Source organism: Nymphalis io, chromosome 20 (genome assembly GCF_905147045.1).
Source record: "Nymphalis io chromosome 20, ilAglIoxx1.1, whole genome shotgun sequence".
NCBI lineage: Eukaryota > Metazoa > Arthropoda > Insecta > Lepidoptera > Nymphalidae > Nymphalis > Nymphalis io.
The window spans coordinates 7284698-7303801 of record NC_065907.1 but is presented as its reverse complement, the minus strand read 5'-3'; the positions used below and the strand labels follow the sequence as shown (position 1 = coordinate 7303801).

The 19104-nt window shown below is 34.4% G+C and overlaps 1 protein-coding gene across 2 annotated transcripts; it reads left to right on the top strand.

Moving 5' to 3' along the window:
- Positions 1 to 789: 789 nt before the first annotated feature.
- Positions 790 to 15172, top strand: LOC126776306 (chromatin-remodeling ATPase INO80). Of its 2 annotated transcripts, none has more exons than XM_050498717.1 (29): positions 790 to 1029; positions 1219 to 1464; positions 3043 to 3248; positions 3534 to 3734; positions 3818 to 3909; positions 3992 to 4187; positions 4530 to 4667; positions 4788 to 4990; positions 5404 to 5599; positions 6323 to 6502; positions 6801 to 7056; positions 7412 to 7558; positions 7990 to 8130; positions 8223 to 8344; positions 8824 to 9107; positions 9254 to 9504; positions 9645 to 9745; positions 9827 to 9988; positions 10565 to 10724; positions 11138 to 11265; positions 11388 to 11477; positions 11740 to 11817; positions 12145 to 12303; positions 12808 to 12910; positions 13168 to 13241; positions 13448 to 13565; positions 13839 to 13952; positions 14337 to 14538; positions 14828 to 15171. In XM_050498717.1, exons 2-28 carry the CDS (start codon positions 1227 to 1229, stop codon positions 14519 to 14521), a joined length of 4323 nt encoding a protein of 1440 aa, XP_050354674.1. In that variant the 5' UTR covers positions 790 to 1029; positions 1219 to 1226; the 3' UTR covers positions 14522 to 14538; positions 14828 to 15171. The 2 variants fall into 2 exon arrangements, with proteins under 2 accessions (XP_050354674.1, XP_050354673.1); XM_050498716.1 differs by having other exon boundaries at positions 863 to 1029; positions 1222 to 1464; positions 14828 to 15172.
- Positions 15173 to 19104: the final 3932 nt, after the last annotated feature.

Here is a 19104-nt window from a genome sequence, read left to right as displayed (position 1 = left end):
ATAAAAAGTAATCAATGGATAAGCCAGGGCGAATAAATTCCTTAGATAATGTTGGTACAATACTATAGTACAATACAACGACGCGTATATCATAAATTAGTGATGTTCATCACGACATACATAAGAATATCGAGTATAGAAAAGAAAAAAAAATGTATGAAGATGAAATAATAAAATTATTCTTGATTTAATTATAAATTTGAAAACGCAAAGCCACGAATTCATTTACAAATAAAAAAAAATCTTAAAAATAATAAGATATATACATATAAATAACACAGTATACTGATGTGTAATTTGAATTAGAATAGACATTTTCACTAATTTTATTGTTGTTATAAAAACTTATTGATTTATAGTGTAGAAATATTTACATTTAAAGATTTAGCCAATACAAAATGTTATTATATGTTCGAAATTAAAAAAAAACCTTATTGTAAAGGATAACTCCTATTTTCTATATATATTATACAACAACACTCACTAGTCAGAACACATGTCATTAATGAAGTGAGATTTAATAATATTCATCATTAATTCATGATTAAATTAATCAATTTTATTAGGAATTACAGTGTATAATTTGTATTAAATAAAATAATAAAAACGAAGAAGATATCTTTAATTTTTTTAAATTAATATATTTTAAAATTGAATGCGTCATTTGGTTGTTTTAATAGATAGTTTTCAATTTCAAATTGTTACTTAAAAATTTATTTGTTTCATTATTGGTCAATTACTGTTTATACTACTTTTGTATTGGTCATTTTAATGTCATAAATTCTTGAGGCTTTCTTGATTGGATATAAATATAATATTGATAGTAGTCACTAGTCAAAATGTCCTGGCTTATTATGGCGGGTTCGTGTTTTTTCAAGCTCAAATACGAAATGAGTAGTAATGTGCGCCGCTGGGGCGGCGACATTGACAGCGATTTGTCGAATATTCTCGTTCGCCATTTTGTGAATGTTATGGAATTTCGTGTTAAGTAATCAAGACGAACACACCCCGAAGAGTTTGGAATTTAGCGTGAGTGATACTTTGTATATTACCTTACCGGGACTAATTCTAACCGAAATAATCATAATTCTTGTGTGATAGCTACCTACATATCGATCACAGTTATTAGATTCTTTTTTGTTTTCACAACGCTTTGAAAAACTATCCATGGTCTGAGCTTTGTTATGAGACACAACTATACAACTCTTATGGTTTCAGAAGTTGAGATGTCTGAAAAGTCTTTGGTGAAAAAGACAATATTAAAGCGTCATGAAGTTGCGAGACCTATACACATTCAGCGATTGGAGGCCGCCTTAGATATCAGGCCATTCGTGAGCCAAGTAGAGAGAATACTAAACTCTGATGGTGGCAGTGATACCGATGATGATTCCGATAGCAAGTCCATAGTCAATGAAATGTCAAAAGGTGATCAGGACATGCATGGCGTTGTGACCACCAAACAGGGTATGTTGTTTTATCTATAATCATTATTATATTCAGCCCATATTGATCCACTGCTGGACAATTTTTATGCAGTTAAATATTTACTTATGATATCAGTCTTTATGAGTCAGTTTACTTTGAAAATAATATTTACATTGAGGGCTTAAGTATATAAATAAAAAAATGTATTTAGTAGTAGGGTTTTAGCAAGCCTTTCTGGTTAGGTACCACTCATGGTACCATGTGGTACCAGGATATGTTTATGAAAGGGGTAAGTACTAAGATGAAAAGTGATGGAAAGAAGTGGAGGGAACCACACCTTCTTTCAGAAGAAGCTTTCAGTGTCGATTTACAATTTTTTGTTCATAGAATATTATTATCATTTTCATAAATTTTTAAATAGGAAACATGTCAGTTTCTCAAAAATCAAATTAGAAAAATACTTTATTCTACTAGGCTCTTATAAGTACTTTTGAATTTCCATTTTTCAAGGTAAATTTTAAAGTGAAGTTAGCACTGGTTCGGAATATAGATTCTACCGGGAAGAAAAGGCAAGAAATTCAGTAGTTACTATATTTAATCAATCAAAAAATATACTTGTCATTTATAATCAATTTATGTAATCTAAAGTCTTGTATGAACATCAACAAATACTAACTGTTAGCTTCTTTATCATTTATATAATGCTGTAAAGTATAATGAGTCTTATTTCTTATTATTTTTTTAATGCAAGTTATAAATTTAGTTATTGGTAAATGTAAAAAAATTATAAAATTGTTTATTATCGCTCTTATAAGATTACAGATACATACTTCTTTTATAAGTAGTACTGCATATCTAGACGTGATTGCTAATATATGATATGTAATGTTGTTTATATTTTAAAAAGGTAAACAAAAGAATTTTTATTATGTACTATAAGATAAAAATTACAGTTAGAGACATTTAAATTGTGTTAACTACCTGTACTTTAAGACTTCTCTTTCAAATATATTATTTAAGCTTATTAACAGTCCATTAAAAAATGTTCTCCTATGATATTATATGTAGTTTTCCATCCTTATCTGGTTTATACTGGACTGGACTACTATAAAGAAAATTTGTACTAAGTATCAACTATCAGCTGTTTTGTGTTTAAAGTCAATCATTATAGTATGATTTAAGAAAAACTGATAGTGATTTTACTGCCTAGTTGATCTAATGGCTAAGTATAAAAATATAGGCTATAGAAAAGTTAATATGTTTTTCCATCAAGAAATTCTGAGTAGCACGTCCAAGTTAGGAACTTAGCAGTGTTAGCACAGAAGTGCCTCTGAAAGCTTGTAAAGTTGTTGGTCATACATTGGAACTCTTTCTGGTCCTGTTGCATTGCTATACCATCGGATTATGAGTGACGCACAATTAGCACCAGAATATCACCTGCACAGTTTCACGATGGAGAATGACTAAGTAGTAATCAAGATGTACACAAAAGGACATCATTACCTTATTTAAAAATATAAGATGAATGTCAAAAAGCTCTACTGCATTACAATTTCTTCTATTTACACATTTTATTCATAGTAAAAACCTTAATAGTTGTATTTTTTGGTTAAATAGAGAGACAAAGTGATCGCCTAAGATTATATAACTTGGCATCTGTTGGGGAAGAGCGACAGTGGCTTCGGGATGTTTTACTCTCATCAGAATCAGAAATAAGCAGTGATGATGACAGTCCAGCTGCTAAAGAGCAAAGAATTAAAAGATTGCTCAAAGAAAGACATTTCCATAATAAATATGCTAAGGAATATTATAAGGACCAAGGGGTATGTACACTGATTTATATTCATTTTTAAATAATAATTGTGTTAATTTGTTATATTCAAGATATAAAATAATTTATTTTCAAGATAAAAAATATCTTGAAAATAACAAATAACTATTTAGTTATTTCACATCAATCTGCTCTATGACATTGTGTAATAAGATATTGATAAAAGACAGAGTAAATACTCATTCAAAATATGAAAAGCAATATATTATTTTAAAAAACGAATTAAGAGTAATTATTTGTGGCAAAAATTATAATTATGTTATGTTGTTTAACATAGAATTCCCGCTACATGTACTATGGTGCTGGGCTGCTTTCAACTATCGATCGTTACCCTGAACGACGAATTAGTCGACCTATGCCTACTCCTAGTAGAGGTCGAAGAGGTCGTCCAGCAGAGCGTGGTTCTTCAAGAGGTATGGCGAAAGCTAAAAGAGGTCGTGCTAGAGAAAACCGCGGCTTTAATGACAGTAGTGATGTAGTAAGTATTACCAGATAATTTTAATATGAGGTTAAAGAAGTGTATGTATGACATATTAATAATTATAAAAAAAAATCTTTTAGCCAGATGGTATTGATTGGGAAGATCAACTTAGAAATATTAAGGAAGAAAATGATACTGATGAGTTTACCAGTACAGAAAAGCTAGGAATCAGGTTAAATGAAATATTTATCTAAGAAACACTTGAGACATTTTGCATGTGTTATTTTTTATTGAAACTATTGTATTTTTTATAGAGGTCGTAAAAAATTAGCTTCACTCAAAAGTCCCGAAGCATTAACCGCTCGTCGAAGGCGACACTGGCAACTTCTAGTCAAGAAAGAACTGGGTAAAGTGCAAAGAGCACGAACAGCGACGCATCGAGAGTTGATGCTTCAAAGAAAACGATTGGCTACCCTCTGTTGTAAACATTGGAGACATGTAGCGATGCAGGTTGGTGATATATTTGCAAAGACTTGAGTTACTTATTTAGATAAAATGAACTCTAGTAAACTGTGTGTAGTGTGTGTGTGTACAAGTGCGCAAACACAGATGCACCGTCTATTCCTTCACTCAATATAATCTGATGGGACGGCAATCCGATATGACCGGAAAAACTCTTTCCAGTGAAAAAAGTGGTAGGACCAATGACTGTGTATTCACTCTTCCAAATTTTAGGCTCCGGACACTGAGATCCGGACTCCGGTGCGGACTGCATTCCCCCCCCCCCCCGCCACGCCTTTGTGTAATAAACACAACTGACCAATGTCTAGTATAGAATGTTTCTTTTTACAGTCCCAAAAGAACATGAAGGAAACAGTCTGGCGATGTAAGCGTTTGAGTCGTGAAATGCAAGCATACTGGAGGCGATACGACCGCGCCGAGCGAGAAACCCGTCGACGCATGGAGCGGGAGGCTGAAGAGCAGCGGAAGGTATTATAATTAATTCTATACAATATTTAACCCTAATATGCTCTACAATTATAAATGAAATACTTATAAACTGGTTTACTGATGAAAAGTGACTAAGACCGGTCAATTAAAAAATTACAGATGGATGTTGAATTGATGGAAGCCAAACGACAACGTCGGAAGCTAAACTTCCTCATTACTCAGACAGAATTATATGCTCACTTTATGCAACGAAAATTGAATGCGGAAGATGTAGAAGATGGAGATGACAATGCTGATATGATACTTAAGCAATTAGACGAGGACCGAGATCCTAGGCTAGCTGCTATTGATAATTATGATTGGTATGTGAAATAAAGTTTTGTTCTAAATAAATTATATTGATATTTTTTAAGTATCAAGAAAATTGGAATAGAACAGATTAATTGGATTGCCCTATTATTGTTAGAAAATAAAAATTGAAATTGAGTTAGCTTAAATAATTTTACTTCAGTTAATTATTTTGAATTCATAACATATAATATAATATATTCTAATATACATATTATATTTATTTATTCAACAATGCAAAAAAAGCAAGTAACAATAAATTGTGGCACTACAAAAATCCCGAAAATTTATACTTAATATTCTTATTGGTTATTTCTTGTTATCTTTTTTAAATTATATATTTGTAAATTATTCGTGAAAAATAAAAACAAGCTTGTAGTATTATCGATTGAATAATAGAATTTTAAGAGATAAATACTTTTTTCAGCGAAGCGATGAAAGCCCGCGCGTCGAAGAACGCCTTGGAAGCGTTCCAGGCGGAGCGCGCGCGCACGCTGGCGCTGGACGCGGCCGACGGCGAGCGCGAGCGGCGCGGCGACCACGACCAGCCCGCCATATTCCGCGGGACGCTCAAGGGATACCAGCTCAAGGGCATGAACTGGCTCGCCAACCTATACGACCAGGTAGCTGACGTGGTATTGTTCATGCGTTAGGGATATAAACATTACTAAATTAGTTTAGTTTGTTGGTGATTGTTATACGTATAGTATTAAGTAATTGTAAAAGTTTAATTTAGTTAATCTATATAAGATATAGTGCTAATCCACTATGAGTTAGCACAATGTCTTATATAAAATCACATATTCGTTTATTTAAACTACCAATTGGGTTGTAAATACGTTTTAAACTTTCAACTCACATTTTGTTTGTTTTTTAAAGTTCATAGTAGTGAAATCACACCTGAATAATTATTTATTTAAAATATAATTAAAATGTTGTAGTCTTTTTATTAAGAAAATGTATTATACTGTTTCGAGTTTATTAATTATTCAGTTATTAACATGTTTTTGTGTTATCTATTTTACAGATAAAAAGTAGTAGTAGATACTGACGGAACAGTGTATTAAATATGAACAATTATCTACTGTATGTACATTCTTATATGTAATAGTCTCGGCAACCATGTATCCGTTAGTCCCGTGCCTGAATTATTTCCGGACGTGTCTGAATCCCCGTCCTATAGGATTATGAGTGCGCACATACGCCTGCATTATAATTTCGTCTGCACAGACGGCTAGTCTCCCGTGGGATTGGCCTCTGTAGTCGAAATCGTTCAGGACTGATGTCCGCATCATCAGTCTATATGTATATAGTATGCTAATGTAACATATATCGTAATCCATCAGGGCATCAGTGGCATCCTGGCAGACGAGATGGGTCTGGGCAAAACGGTGCAGTGCATCGCGTTCCTGTGTCACGTGGCGGAACGACTCGGTGTGTGGGGGCCCTTCCTCGTCGTGTCGCCCGCTTCCACGCTGCACAACTGGCAGCAGGAGATGCAGCGCTTCGTGCCGGACTTTAAAGTGGTCGGTATCTTATATATCGGTCGGCCTTTGGCGGTTTCCCTCGGGGACATGGGTTAACTTCGTTTGGTAGAATAAGAAGTATTATTTGACCTTAATGCCTTTGAACAGTGGATTATTATATGTTTTAATTAATCTACCATATAAACTTTATTTTATCCAGTAGTTTGGGTACACATCTACATTTTGAGCCGATTGTAACTTTATATCAGGTATCTTATTAAGTTTAACTGCCATAGATTTATAGAATGATGGATGAGAAAGATGAGTTGAATTATTTATTATGATAAATATTTTACAGGTACCATACTGGGGTAGTCCAAGTGAGCGTAAAATACTCCGTCAATTTTGGGAACGTAAAGACTTACATACGCGTCAAGCGGCGTTTCACGTAGTGGTCACGTCGTACCAGATAGTCGTGTCCGATCTGAAATATTTGAACCGCGTGTCTTGGCAGTACATGATATTAGACGAAGCTCAAGCGATAAAAAGTTCTGCTAGTATGAGATGGAAGTTACTGCTCGGATTTAGTTGCAGGAATCGACTTTTGTTGTCGGGTGAGTCCAAATTTGTTAGTGCAAGATGAATATTAAACGTATAATATAAAATGTGAATCGATAGTGCTACCACTCATTAGTTATTCCTGTCGCCATATAGTTAAAAACTTGTTATATTACTCTGTTTTGTTAGGAACGGTTAGTGAGTCAGTGTGCAGTATTTTAAACATAAATGACGTAACACTCAAGATGTTATACAATAAAATAGAAAAGTTCATATTACAGAACACAATATAAGATAAACCATTCCCTCATGTGCATTTTTATAAATATTACAACAATAATCTTAAGAATCAACATTGAAATTTTATTAAACTTAACATTTATAATATTAAACCCCCTTTGTTTCTATTAGGTACTCCTATCCAGAACAGTATGGCTGAGCTGTGGGCTCTGTTGCATTTCATAATGCCGACGTTGTTCGACTCACACGACGAGTTCAACGAATGGTTCTCCAAGGACATTGAAAGTCACGCTGAAAACAAAACAACTATTGACGAGAGTTAGTTTTTATATTTACGAGTATTTTTGGTAACCCTAGTTATATTTATTTCTTGATGGTAGAGCTTTGTGCAAGCTCGCCGGGTAGGTACCACTCACTCATCAGATATTCTACCGCAAAACAGCAGTACTTGGTATTGTTGTGTTCCGGTTTGAAGGGTGAGTGAGCCAGTGTAATTACAGGCACAAGGGACATAACATCTTAGTTCCCAAAGTTGGTAACGTAAAAATTTTGGTTCCCAAAATTAGTGATGTAAGCGATGGTTAACATTTCTTACAATGCCAATGTCTATGGGCGTTGGCATCACTTATCATCAGGTGGCCCATATGCTCGTCCGCCTTCCTATTCTATAAAAAAAATACTTTTAAACTAAAAACTAAATTTTTTAAATGTCGATACTGTAAAATCAAAGAAACAATTTTTTTTTACAGAGCATTTATCCAGATTACATATGATTTTAAAACCATTTATGTTGCGACGTATCAAGAAGGATGTGGAGAATGAGTTGTCCGACAAGATTGAGATTATGGTTCACTGCCCTTTAACTATAAGACAAAAATTATTGTATATAGGTAAGGTAGTTATGGTTTTTGTTTTTTTTTTTTTTTTTTTTTCGTATCGATAATTATTTATTACTAGGTTTTTTAACCAATGTTTTTTTCAGCTCTTAAGAAGAAAATAAAAATAGAAGAATTATTACATTATTCCGTTGGTGCCGAATCAGGTCACAATGTAGATAAAAATTTTACATCGAATCTCATGAACTTAGTTATGCAATTTAGAAAGGTAATAAACCATTTTATTACACACCTACACAATACGATTACAATTCTATAAAAATAATGCGGTGGTATAAAAATAATTTGTTTTAAATTCTTATTTATCACCTACGTGATCAATTTTCTTCATATAACATTGTTCACATCCATACATATTGTAAGCATAAATATTTCTTTATATTGTCGACCCAAAAGTGGTCTGGAAGAGAGATGTTTTTCTGTTGTCCTTTGTTTATTCTTTCTTTTTTTTTTTGTTGAGTTATAATAAAATATAGTAGAATTGTATAGTATTGTAGATATATATTACATGTTTAGTAGGATGAAAGTTCCAAAAACACATTAAACAGAATTGTAACTTAAGATGACAATAACAGTACTTCTTACACATATGTAACTCTATCTCTGTTACTCAGAGAGGCAAAGTTAAAATGATTGTAATGTTTAGATATAAAGACTTAAAATGTTTTATTTTTATGTAACCATTAGGTATGCAATCATCCGGAATTATTTGAAAGGCGAGACGTGAGATCGCCATTCGCTATGCAAGTGGATGATTATCATATACCGAAGCTTATAGCTGAAGATGGTATTCTATTGCGTTCTATACCGTCGAAACGACATATTCTATACAACAAATTGTCAGTTTTAACCCCTGAGTACGTGCACAGAAGTTATGAAAGTGAGAATGAGAATATTTTTGCATTTACGAGGTTCATGGATCTGTCGCCAATGGAACTTTATAGGGTTATGGTGTGTGGATGGTTATATGCGTAAGTATATCAATAACAATCTATTTGTTAACCACTACTTCGCCTTAATTAAAAAATATTTTATTTTGATTTTTATAGTAGCAATACATTATTGTAAATTTTAATACTTCTGTAATATCTGTTATATATTTTAATTTCTTTCACAGTATGCTTCATATAGAAAATTGTTTAGAAAAATTTGAAAAACTCAGACATAGACAGAATTGGTGGCGACGTGTTGAGGAGAGTTGTGTCAAGCAAGAAGAGAGTGAGACGGAAGTGTATGGCGATTACTTTGATAGAGTGAATAGCAAAGATATGTTGTTAATTTGTCCCGATGGCAATATATTGAAACGAAGAAAACATGACAGTCTACTTTGGAGGGAATTTCTATTTACAGATTCACTTTGGATTGAAGGTTAGTGAATATTTACTTATAATACATGGTCATATGCTTTGTTGTGTCTATTTGTTAAAAATTCCCATTGTTATTTTATTATGCTTATAAAATCAGTTTTCATATTCTGTACATGTAATCATTTTTTATAAAATTATCAGGGGGTCCGTTCTATGCGCACACAGAACAAATAGTACATTATATGCAGGAGACGATCGAGCATCGTGCCATGCGGACGAAGAACTTAAAGACCGAAGGACAGGTAAGGTTTAGGAAAACATTGATATTTTTTTTCTAATAAGATATTTTTAAATTTTGATTTCAAAAACTCTTATCATTTTAGCCTGAGATGTTAAGTGAAATAAAAACTGAAGAAGGTGGTGTGATACCAGTTGTGGCACAACCGGTAGAGCTGCCGGAATTCGAACACGTGGAGCGACCACCTGTCGTCTATGTGGATGTGCCCACACCACTACCGGCTTTCCTGTACACCGCGCAACAGAAGGTAATTTTATATACAGTAGAATTATCACTAATTTGAAAAAGGATTGTCCAGGTACTTTGTAAATTATATACATATATTGTGTAGCAGTAAAGACTAAGTTCGGATAGTTAATATTGAGGGATTAAATAAAAAAAGTAAGTGAACCAAAGAAAAAGAAGAGGTCTCCACTGGTCACAAAATTAAATTTGATTACTTTAGGACTTCCACACTACATGTACCCAGTAGCTTATCTAGACAGTCCGATTCAGAAATGTGACAGTGTACGGTTCATTGCACCGACAATATTGCAACGTTTTCATTTATCAATTAAGCGTATTTTAGTTTACGTCTTAACCTATAGCATGGTGGACGCGTCACATACCCATCATTCATTTAGCATTAGCATAGTTAAGTAGTAAGTATATGAACAATATACACATTTTAACATTGACTTCAGTTTAATTTCATACATAAAAATAGATGCTTAGGTAAACAACCTATACAGACAGATTCAATCAACGCCATCTATCGCCATATATATGCAATTATACAGTAATAGTAAGGAATGCTGTATCGAAGTTCTCTTTTTAAACGCAGGTGAGCGCCTTCACCCGCGCCGCGTTCGCGTCGTCGCGCAGCTTCGCGCACCACGCGCGGCGCCACGAGCACGGCGACAGCGCGGCGGGCGCGCGCACGCTGGCGCGCCTCGTGGCCGCCGCGCGCCCGCCCGCCGGCTGGGCCTCGCTGCACGTGCCAGGTCTCTCGCTCCAGCTTGTTCGTTCTAGATTACAATACGAATTGTACTATTTATCATTAAAATGTATTATTTTACTAGTGGTAGGGCTTTTTGCAAGCTCGTCTGGGTAGGTACCACCCACTCATCAGATATTCTATCGCAAAACAGCAATACTTGATATTGTTGTGTTCCGGTTTGAAGGGTGATTGAGCCAGTGTAATTACAGGCACAAGGGGCATAAAATCTTAGTTCCCAAGGTTGGTGGCGCATTGGCTATGTAAGCGATGGTTGACATTTCTTACAATGCCAATGTCTAAGGGCGTTCGGTGACCACTTACCATCAGGTGGCCCATATGCTCGTCCGCCTTCCTATTCTATAAAACAAAAAAAAATATTATTAACATGGTTCTAATATAGTTTTTATACGTGTTTAGATAAGAACCAACTGGTGAGCGATGCGGGAAAACTGACGGTGCTGGACTCGCTTCTGAAGAGGTTAAAGGAGCGTGGACATCGAGTACTTATATACAGCCAGATGACAAAGATGATAGATTTGTTGGAGGTGTCTATTTTTTGTCCTCTTTATTTGAATTTGACTTTATTTGTTCTTTTTAAAACATTTATTTAAATTTTAGTATATAAATAAGAAATCATAATATTTATTTCATTATTTTTTTATTACAGGAATACATGTGGCATCGTAAACATAAATACATGCGGTTAGACGGTTCAAGTAAAATTTCAGCTCGACGAGACATGGTAGCTGATTTTCAGGCAAGTGACAACTTAGACAACTACATTTTATATAATGTATTTTTAAAATAAGATCTTTATCATTTGCATATGAGAAGAGAGATATTGACAAAAAATCAGTAGTTGGACTTTGATATTGATTATGCAATTAATTCCACCTTGCATGGAAATCAACGAATACTATTCAATAATCAACTAATCCACGCGTCTTACTATCTATGTGATTTGTTTCGAATTATTTCCGATTTGAATACAAGCGTAATATTTATTTCATTGATTACAGGCTCGCGCTGATATTTTCGTGTTTCTGCTATCGACGCGTGCCGGTGGACTGGGCATCAATCTCACTGCTGCGGACACTGTGAGTGACGAGGCTGGCTACTGACTTAGCCTTAAATTTATCTATTTTGTTTTATTTACGCATATAGTATTTATGTGAAGCATACAGAGGAAAACGTACATCATATCCGCCACTATACTTTTATGAGGCTAAAGTCTGTTTACAGTTTTATATCTGTATATAATATGTACTTTTATAGAAAATACTATATATAGCGTCTTACAACCACTCATGTAAGTGTGGTGTAGTGTAACCATTTATGTTAGTGTTAGGAATGCGATAAAATCACATAACTTTATACAAATAACAACAAGACTTCATTTAGTTGATTACTAAAAATTCTTGTAGGTAATATTTTACGACTCCGACTGGAACCCTACCGTTGACCAGCAGGCAATGGACCGTGCGCATCGCTTGGGCCAAACGAAGCAAGTCACAGTTTACAGACTAATTTGTAAGGGAACGATAGAAGAACGGATCATGCAAAGGGCGAGGGAAAAGAGTGAAGTAAGTTATCTAATAATATATAATATTGTTAATATTGTAGTTGATAGACTTGTTATATACTTACTATTCTAGCGAAATGGATACGTCTGTGTGGAATCAATTATGATTCAATGTGGTACAGTACAGTAACAGCCTGTGAATGTCCCACTGCTGGGCTAAGTCCTCCTCTCCCTTTTTGAGGAGAATGTTTTGTAGCTTATTCCACCACGCCGCTCCATTGCGGGTTGGTGGAATGCACATGTGGTAGAATTTCAGTAAAATTAGACCGATGCACTTTTCCTCACGATGTTTTCCTTCACCGTCAAGCACGAGATGAATTAAAATCACAAATAAAGCACATGAAAATTCAGTGGTACTTGCCCGGGCTTGAATCTTGATCATCGGTTAAGATGCTCGCGTTCTTACCACTGCTGGGCCATCTCGGCTGCTTCAATATAAGACGTTTAAAATAATAATTAGAATCTATTTTATATAACGGCTTGGTTAATGTTATTTTGTTTTCAGATTCAAAGGATGGTCATAAGTGGGGGTAACTTTAAGCCAGACACACTCAAACCTAAAGAGGTCGTATCTCTCCTTTTAGACGATGAAGAAATTGAGTTAAAATGTGAGTCGACCTGTGGATTTTATAAAATAAAAATAATTTATTTATTTAAGGAAAACAACAGCATGATACAAAATATGTTGACATTAAAAATACAATATACAGACAATAAAGCCAATTACTGTTTTCCATTGAATTATGCAAACCTTATAATAGTTAACAGAAGTAGCAACACACAGTTTTGACAAATAAAATGTACTAAATAATAATGATTGAATATATTCACGTAAGATTCTATTTATGATTATTTAAATTTACAGATCGTCAAAAATCGGAAGAAAAGAAAATTATGGAAGAAAGAGAACGCAAGAGAAAAATGGGAATTCTACCAACAGTAAGACCACATTTGAATACTATTGCACTTGTGTTTCTTTTGATGCAATAAATTTATTTATTTCGATAATTTTGAAAATAATAATGTAATATTATAATTTGAGTGTAAACTATTAAATATAAAAGAATCGCTCTATGAGTTATAAAGTAATAAATGGAACAAGAGCAGGTGAATAATGATATTAATTAATATTGAAATTCTTTCAGCAACCAGTGGCAGTTGAACCTAAACGTTCGCGGGAATCGGCTTCGGAGCCGGGCAGTCCGCTGCAAGTGGATGACGACAGTGACCATCTCGTTGTAGACGCTTCGCCGCAGCCTTTGCGTGAGTGGACAAAATATATTTTCCTTATGATTACATTATTACCAAAACGAAACAAATCGAAGTTTTTTTGATATTCGATATTTCATTCTGTTCAATTATTATTTATATGTAATTGAAAATATAAAATAATTAACATAGGATTTTAATATAAAGGCTATTAAAAATATAAAAATATTCACTTCTTGTTACACATTGGCTGTCCTACAACTTTAATAATGCAAAAAATGTACCGGATATGAATATTTCGTAACTGTAACTCTCCCATGTCCGCAGCGTTCTCCCCGCCTGTGCGGCGCGCGACGCGGGGTGCGCGGCGGGGGCGGCCGCGCGGCTCGCGACACGCGCCCTCGCGCCCGCACACGGACAACGCGTCCGCCGTCGCCGCGGGTGAGCGCTGGGAGACCAGGGGCTCCTCGACTAACTCCTTTGGACACGCCCTCTATTGATCATTCCTGTCACTCGAATCCTCTTACGCCCGAAACTAACGATATACTATGTAGGGATAACATCTAAGATTAAAATCGATCGATCTTTGATATACTAATCGATATATCGACCTTTCATCTGCGTCATAATAACGATATTGTTGTCGTTCCTATGATGTCATGTGATCCTAATAAAATTATTGTATATTTTTTTTTATTTAAACAGAAAATTAGTAATTATTATAAATTATTATAATGAATAATTATGTTTTTTGGTAACAATAAGAAAAGAGGAAAAAAATATATTTAAGAACTGCGATGAGGTGAAAACATGCTTAAAAATCAGGTGCAGCATTGCTCGAGTCGGACGCGCCGCTGGAGGCGATCGAGGTGCCGGCGGGGGCGGAGACGCGCGGGCGGCGCGGGCCCGGCCGGCCGCGCCTGCGCGCCGCCACCCGCCCCGCGCGCCCCGGTCGCCGCGCGCGCCGCCCCCGCGAGCCGCTGCTGGTGCCGCTCGCGCCGCCGCCCTAGCCCACACCACACACCCCGTACGATTATTTCATATAATAATTACGTCATGAATATACGGAGTACATACAATAATAGTTAAAAGCTTAATTTCATTTGATGTTTATTATTTTTTTGAAATTTGAAGTTAATAAAAATGGATATTATGTTTACATTATCGTTCCAAACGTTATATTAATTGCCACTTTAATATTTTGTATTCCAGTTTAAATTGATATTGACTGCGTAAATTAAATTATATCTTATAAATTATAATGAGGACGATTATAAAAATAGCCTTTTTTAATTCATGATTACTTCTTGTTACAGATAATTAACTCAAATGGACAGAAAATGATGTGGTTTACTCATGAAAACCCACCTACCTGTGTTTGTATTAAATTAAATTATTGTATAATTTAATATTGAAACATTTATACCGTTACACAAATGTAGATTATACAACTTATATTAATACGACAATGTACAAAATGTGCTTTTACTTCTAAAGTATTATGTGCAAAGTTTTAAAAACTTTGTATAATTTATTAATTATATATGATATATCCTTCAAGTCAAAGAAGAATGTATATAAGAATGAATTATATGTTAATGTAAATTTTTCTTTAGAAATGTATACAGGTTGGTGAAAGAAAAGCAGTTTTTTTATATTTATTTAATAACTAATCAGACTAAAGAAAAGAATGAAATAATAACACAATTATTTTTCTACAAAACGAAAACGTATTTAATGTTTTTCATTTAAAACATACAAGTTGTTAGATTAATCATAATAAAGTAAAAGAAAATTAAAACAATAAAAAATGTGATTAAATTATTTCAATAAGAAAAACTTTTTTATTGTATGTTCTGGCTTAACTAAGTTAGTTGTTTACCCAGAAACTGTTTCAGAATTACTCAGTTTATTTTTATGAACTTTTATAAAACGCATTTTCATGACAGGCAGACGATAGTTTTTTTTCTGTATAATTTAATTATGATTTATCATTATCTTATCAGTGGTAACATTTATTTCTGCCTATTAAATTACTTATTTCTAAGCAAAAGGTTTGTCAAGGAGCTTAATTAACCGAGCTGTTCCACTGTGGGTTGGTAGAACGTTTGCCGTCTTTGTTTCGTTTTCCTTGACCGCTGATAATGAATTGATTTCTTCAGAATACAAACGATAACGCGGTTACCATATGACACTCCCTAATAAAACGCAGTTACAATACGACATTCCCTACTAAAACGTTTAGGGTTAAACACGGGCGTTTTAACGATAAGCATTTAATATCTTGTTTAAAATAAACACATAAGCAAATTAGTATTTATAATACTTACTTATCGTTATTTGCTAAAAATTAAAAACATTAAAATAATTGGTGACCAGACCAATTATTTTAATTTGGCTCTAAATATCGAACTTAAATGCCCGATTTGCCGGTAATTCCAACAGAAGAATGGAAAAGCGCCTATCTGCTTTGTGAGGTGCTACAGCCTTATCTGGAGGTGACAAAAATTATGAGCGCGGAGAATAACCTTTTTGCGGCTAGTAAAGCGGTGGTTTCAACGGCTAGACTCACGGCCGTGTTTAATAATAATTATAATATCCTGGGACATTTTTCACACACGGGCATCTGATCCCAAATTAAGCTTGTACAGAGCTTGTACTATGAAAACCAGAGAACTGATATACTATTTTTCTTTTGTAAATACATACTTATATGGATAATTACACCCAGACTCAGGACAAACAGACATGTGTGCAAGAAGCACACAAATATCTGTCCTGGGTGGGAATCGAACCCACAACCTTCGACATGAAAGACAAGCATCCACCAACCACGCCAACCGGTTCAAAATGTAACAAATTTTTAAATAAGCCGAATTACGATTGCATAATTATTTTTATCAATAATTTAAAATTTAGTTAATCAAATATTAAAAGAAATAAATTTCATGGTTACTAGATCCAAGATTCAAATAGTATGTTTTTGAGGACAGAAAAACTTTTTAATCAGCATCAGCATTTTATTTTTTTGAGAAAATTGTATTGAATGTATAATTGTACACAAAGCAATTCTGATGCATGCTGGACTATCAACACTTTGACAGTAAAGACGAACTCATTTGACCACATACAAAGTGGAACAAATTATGTTTTTATAATTTTAAGCAGTTAAGTCCATTTTAGTTACAATACGACAGTCGACACTCCCACCTAAAACACGGTTACAATACGTTACACTTACGTCCTACTATAACGCGGTTACAATTTGGTGGATAATGCTTATGTTTTTACGACAAATTCCCGAATCCCGAACAATATTTGAACGAATTGGTACATCAACCAAAGATTTAATTTAACCTATTATAATATTAAATAGGTACGTATAGCTTAGTATAATGAATCCATATATCATCTGTAAAATATAATTCTAGTCTGTTATTAAACGTATCAGTATCTACTCGAAAAAACTTTAAGTATCCGCGCAAAGAATACCAATGAAATCGTGATATGTTTACAAGTAAGTGATTAAACGAAATCTGTCGTTATCTACGGCGAGATAAATGATTAGCTGTTCATGTAAAGGATTTTTTCTTAAATCACTTTTAAAGTCTGTAAAAAAATACTTACTTTAAAATAAACCTTTGTAATTTTTTTTATAGAATATGAAGGCGGACGAGCATATGGACCACCTGATGGTAAGTGGTCACCAACGACCTTAGACATTGGCATTGTAAGAAATGTCAACCATCGCTTACATATCCAATGCGCCACCAACCTTGGGACCTAAGATTTTATGTCCCTTGTGCCTGTAATTACACTGGCTCACTCACCCTTCAAACCGGAACACAACAATATCAAGTACTGCTGTTTCGCGGTAGAATATCTGATGAGTGGGTGGTACCTACCCAGACGAGCTTGCACAAAGCCCTACCACCAGTAAAATGTACCAAGAAAATGTTTATGGACTTCAAATTGTTACTGACTTCATCAAATTTATTGCCTTCCTAATGATGTAAAGTAATCAATTTGATGACGCCAGTGACTATCGGACCTATCTCTTTTCCCGTTAATTAATAATCTGCCTAGCTAACAAAGCCACCAAACCGCAAGAGTTCAAAACCCGGGTCGGGCTCATGAAAAGTTATATGATGTTTCGAGAAACACAGTCTCGGAAAGCACGTAACATCGTAACAGGTCTTGTACGTAAAATCTTTCCGATAATATCGGATATGCCATCCCATCAGATTATGAGTGTAAGGAATGAGATAATGTAGGGAGACTACTATAATATGTCTCCTTAAACTACAACCTTTCTATTGAAACACTGATTTCTCACTTTTTGTCACTATTAATTTTACATTCGAAAGAAGAATACATGTCACTGTTTAACTAAACACCCGTTAAACTATTTTTATAAGTAAGGCGGCTAAAGTTTTGTTACATTTTATGTGAGTTTAATTAACATTTGCATAACGTTTATTTTACTATATTTAAGTATTTAAACCTATCAGATGGCGATTTGGTTAAGCATATAGACGCCAGGTTTATAAATCTCGTAAAGATCCGTAACAATGCACTTATTATTTTAATATATTTTTTTATTAATCGTAATTAGGTTATTTAAAGTCAGAAGTCCTAACTAGGTAGCTTCACATATTTGCTTTAATGAAAGAAATTATCGACTGTTTTTAAGTTAAATAAAAATACGATATTTCGTGAATCGTGTCGACTCGTCGAATACCATCTAGTTGGTCATTCAGGTTGCAAACGCGCACGACGTTAACGTCTTTGTTATCATGTTTTCCACAGATTTATGTTTTACACGGAGTTTCATTTACTGGAATCGTGGAAATTTATACACCACTCGGGCTTATTAGCGTCATGAATTGTGTTTTGTTATGTATCGTTTACTTAAAATATGGTTTTTATTCGATTGATGAGGAGCTACAGTGTTAACCGGTCAATGGTTTTATAATTCCGCGGTCGAATCGTCCTTTTCTTCAAATATTTACGATTCTGCACTGCCAATTGTTTTGGGTGTGGGAAAACGTTTTATTGTGATTATAGGTATATATATAACGCTTTGTGAGTTGCAGAAGATAAATGAAAGAGGCCGTCTGTTGCACCTACATTTTTGTATACATATCTGATTTGATAATATAGTGCAATAAAGAATAAATAAATAAATAAAAGAAATAGTTATATTTTATCAATGTGTTTTATTTTAAAATTTAGTTGATCGTTGAAAGTTTATGGTCTTCTAGGTGATAGGGCTTTGTGCACGCCCGTCTGGGTACCACCCACTCATAATAGTATTGTTGCGTTCTGGTTTAAAGAGTGAGTGAGCTAGTGTAACTACAGGCACAGGGGTCATATCTTCATTCCCAAGCTGGGTGGCGCATTGGCGATGTAAATAACGGTTAATATTTCTTGCATCGCCAATGTCTATAAGCGGTGGCGACCACTTAACATCAGGTGGCCTATTTGCTCGTCCGCCATCCATCCGTCGTCCGTTTATGTTGTAGCCGGTTTTTGTTGTAAAGGCTACAACATAAAAAAATGTTCTGTTGATAATAGGTTCTAGTTATATTTG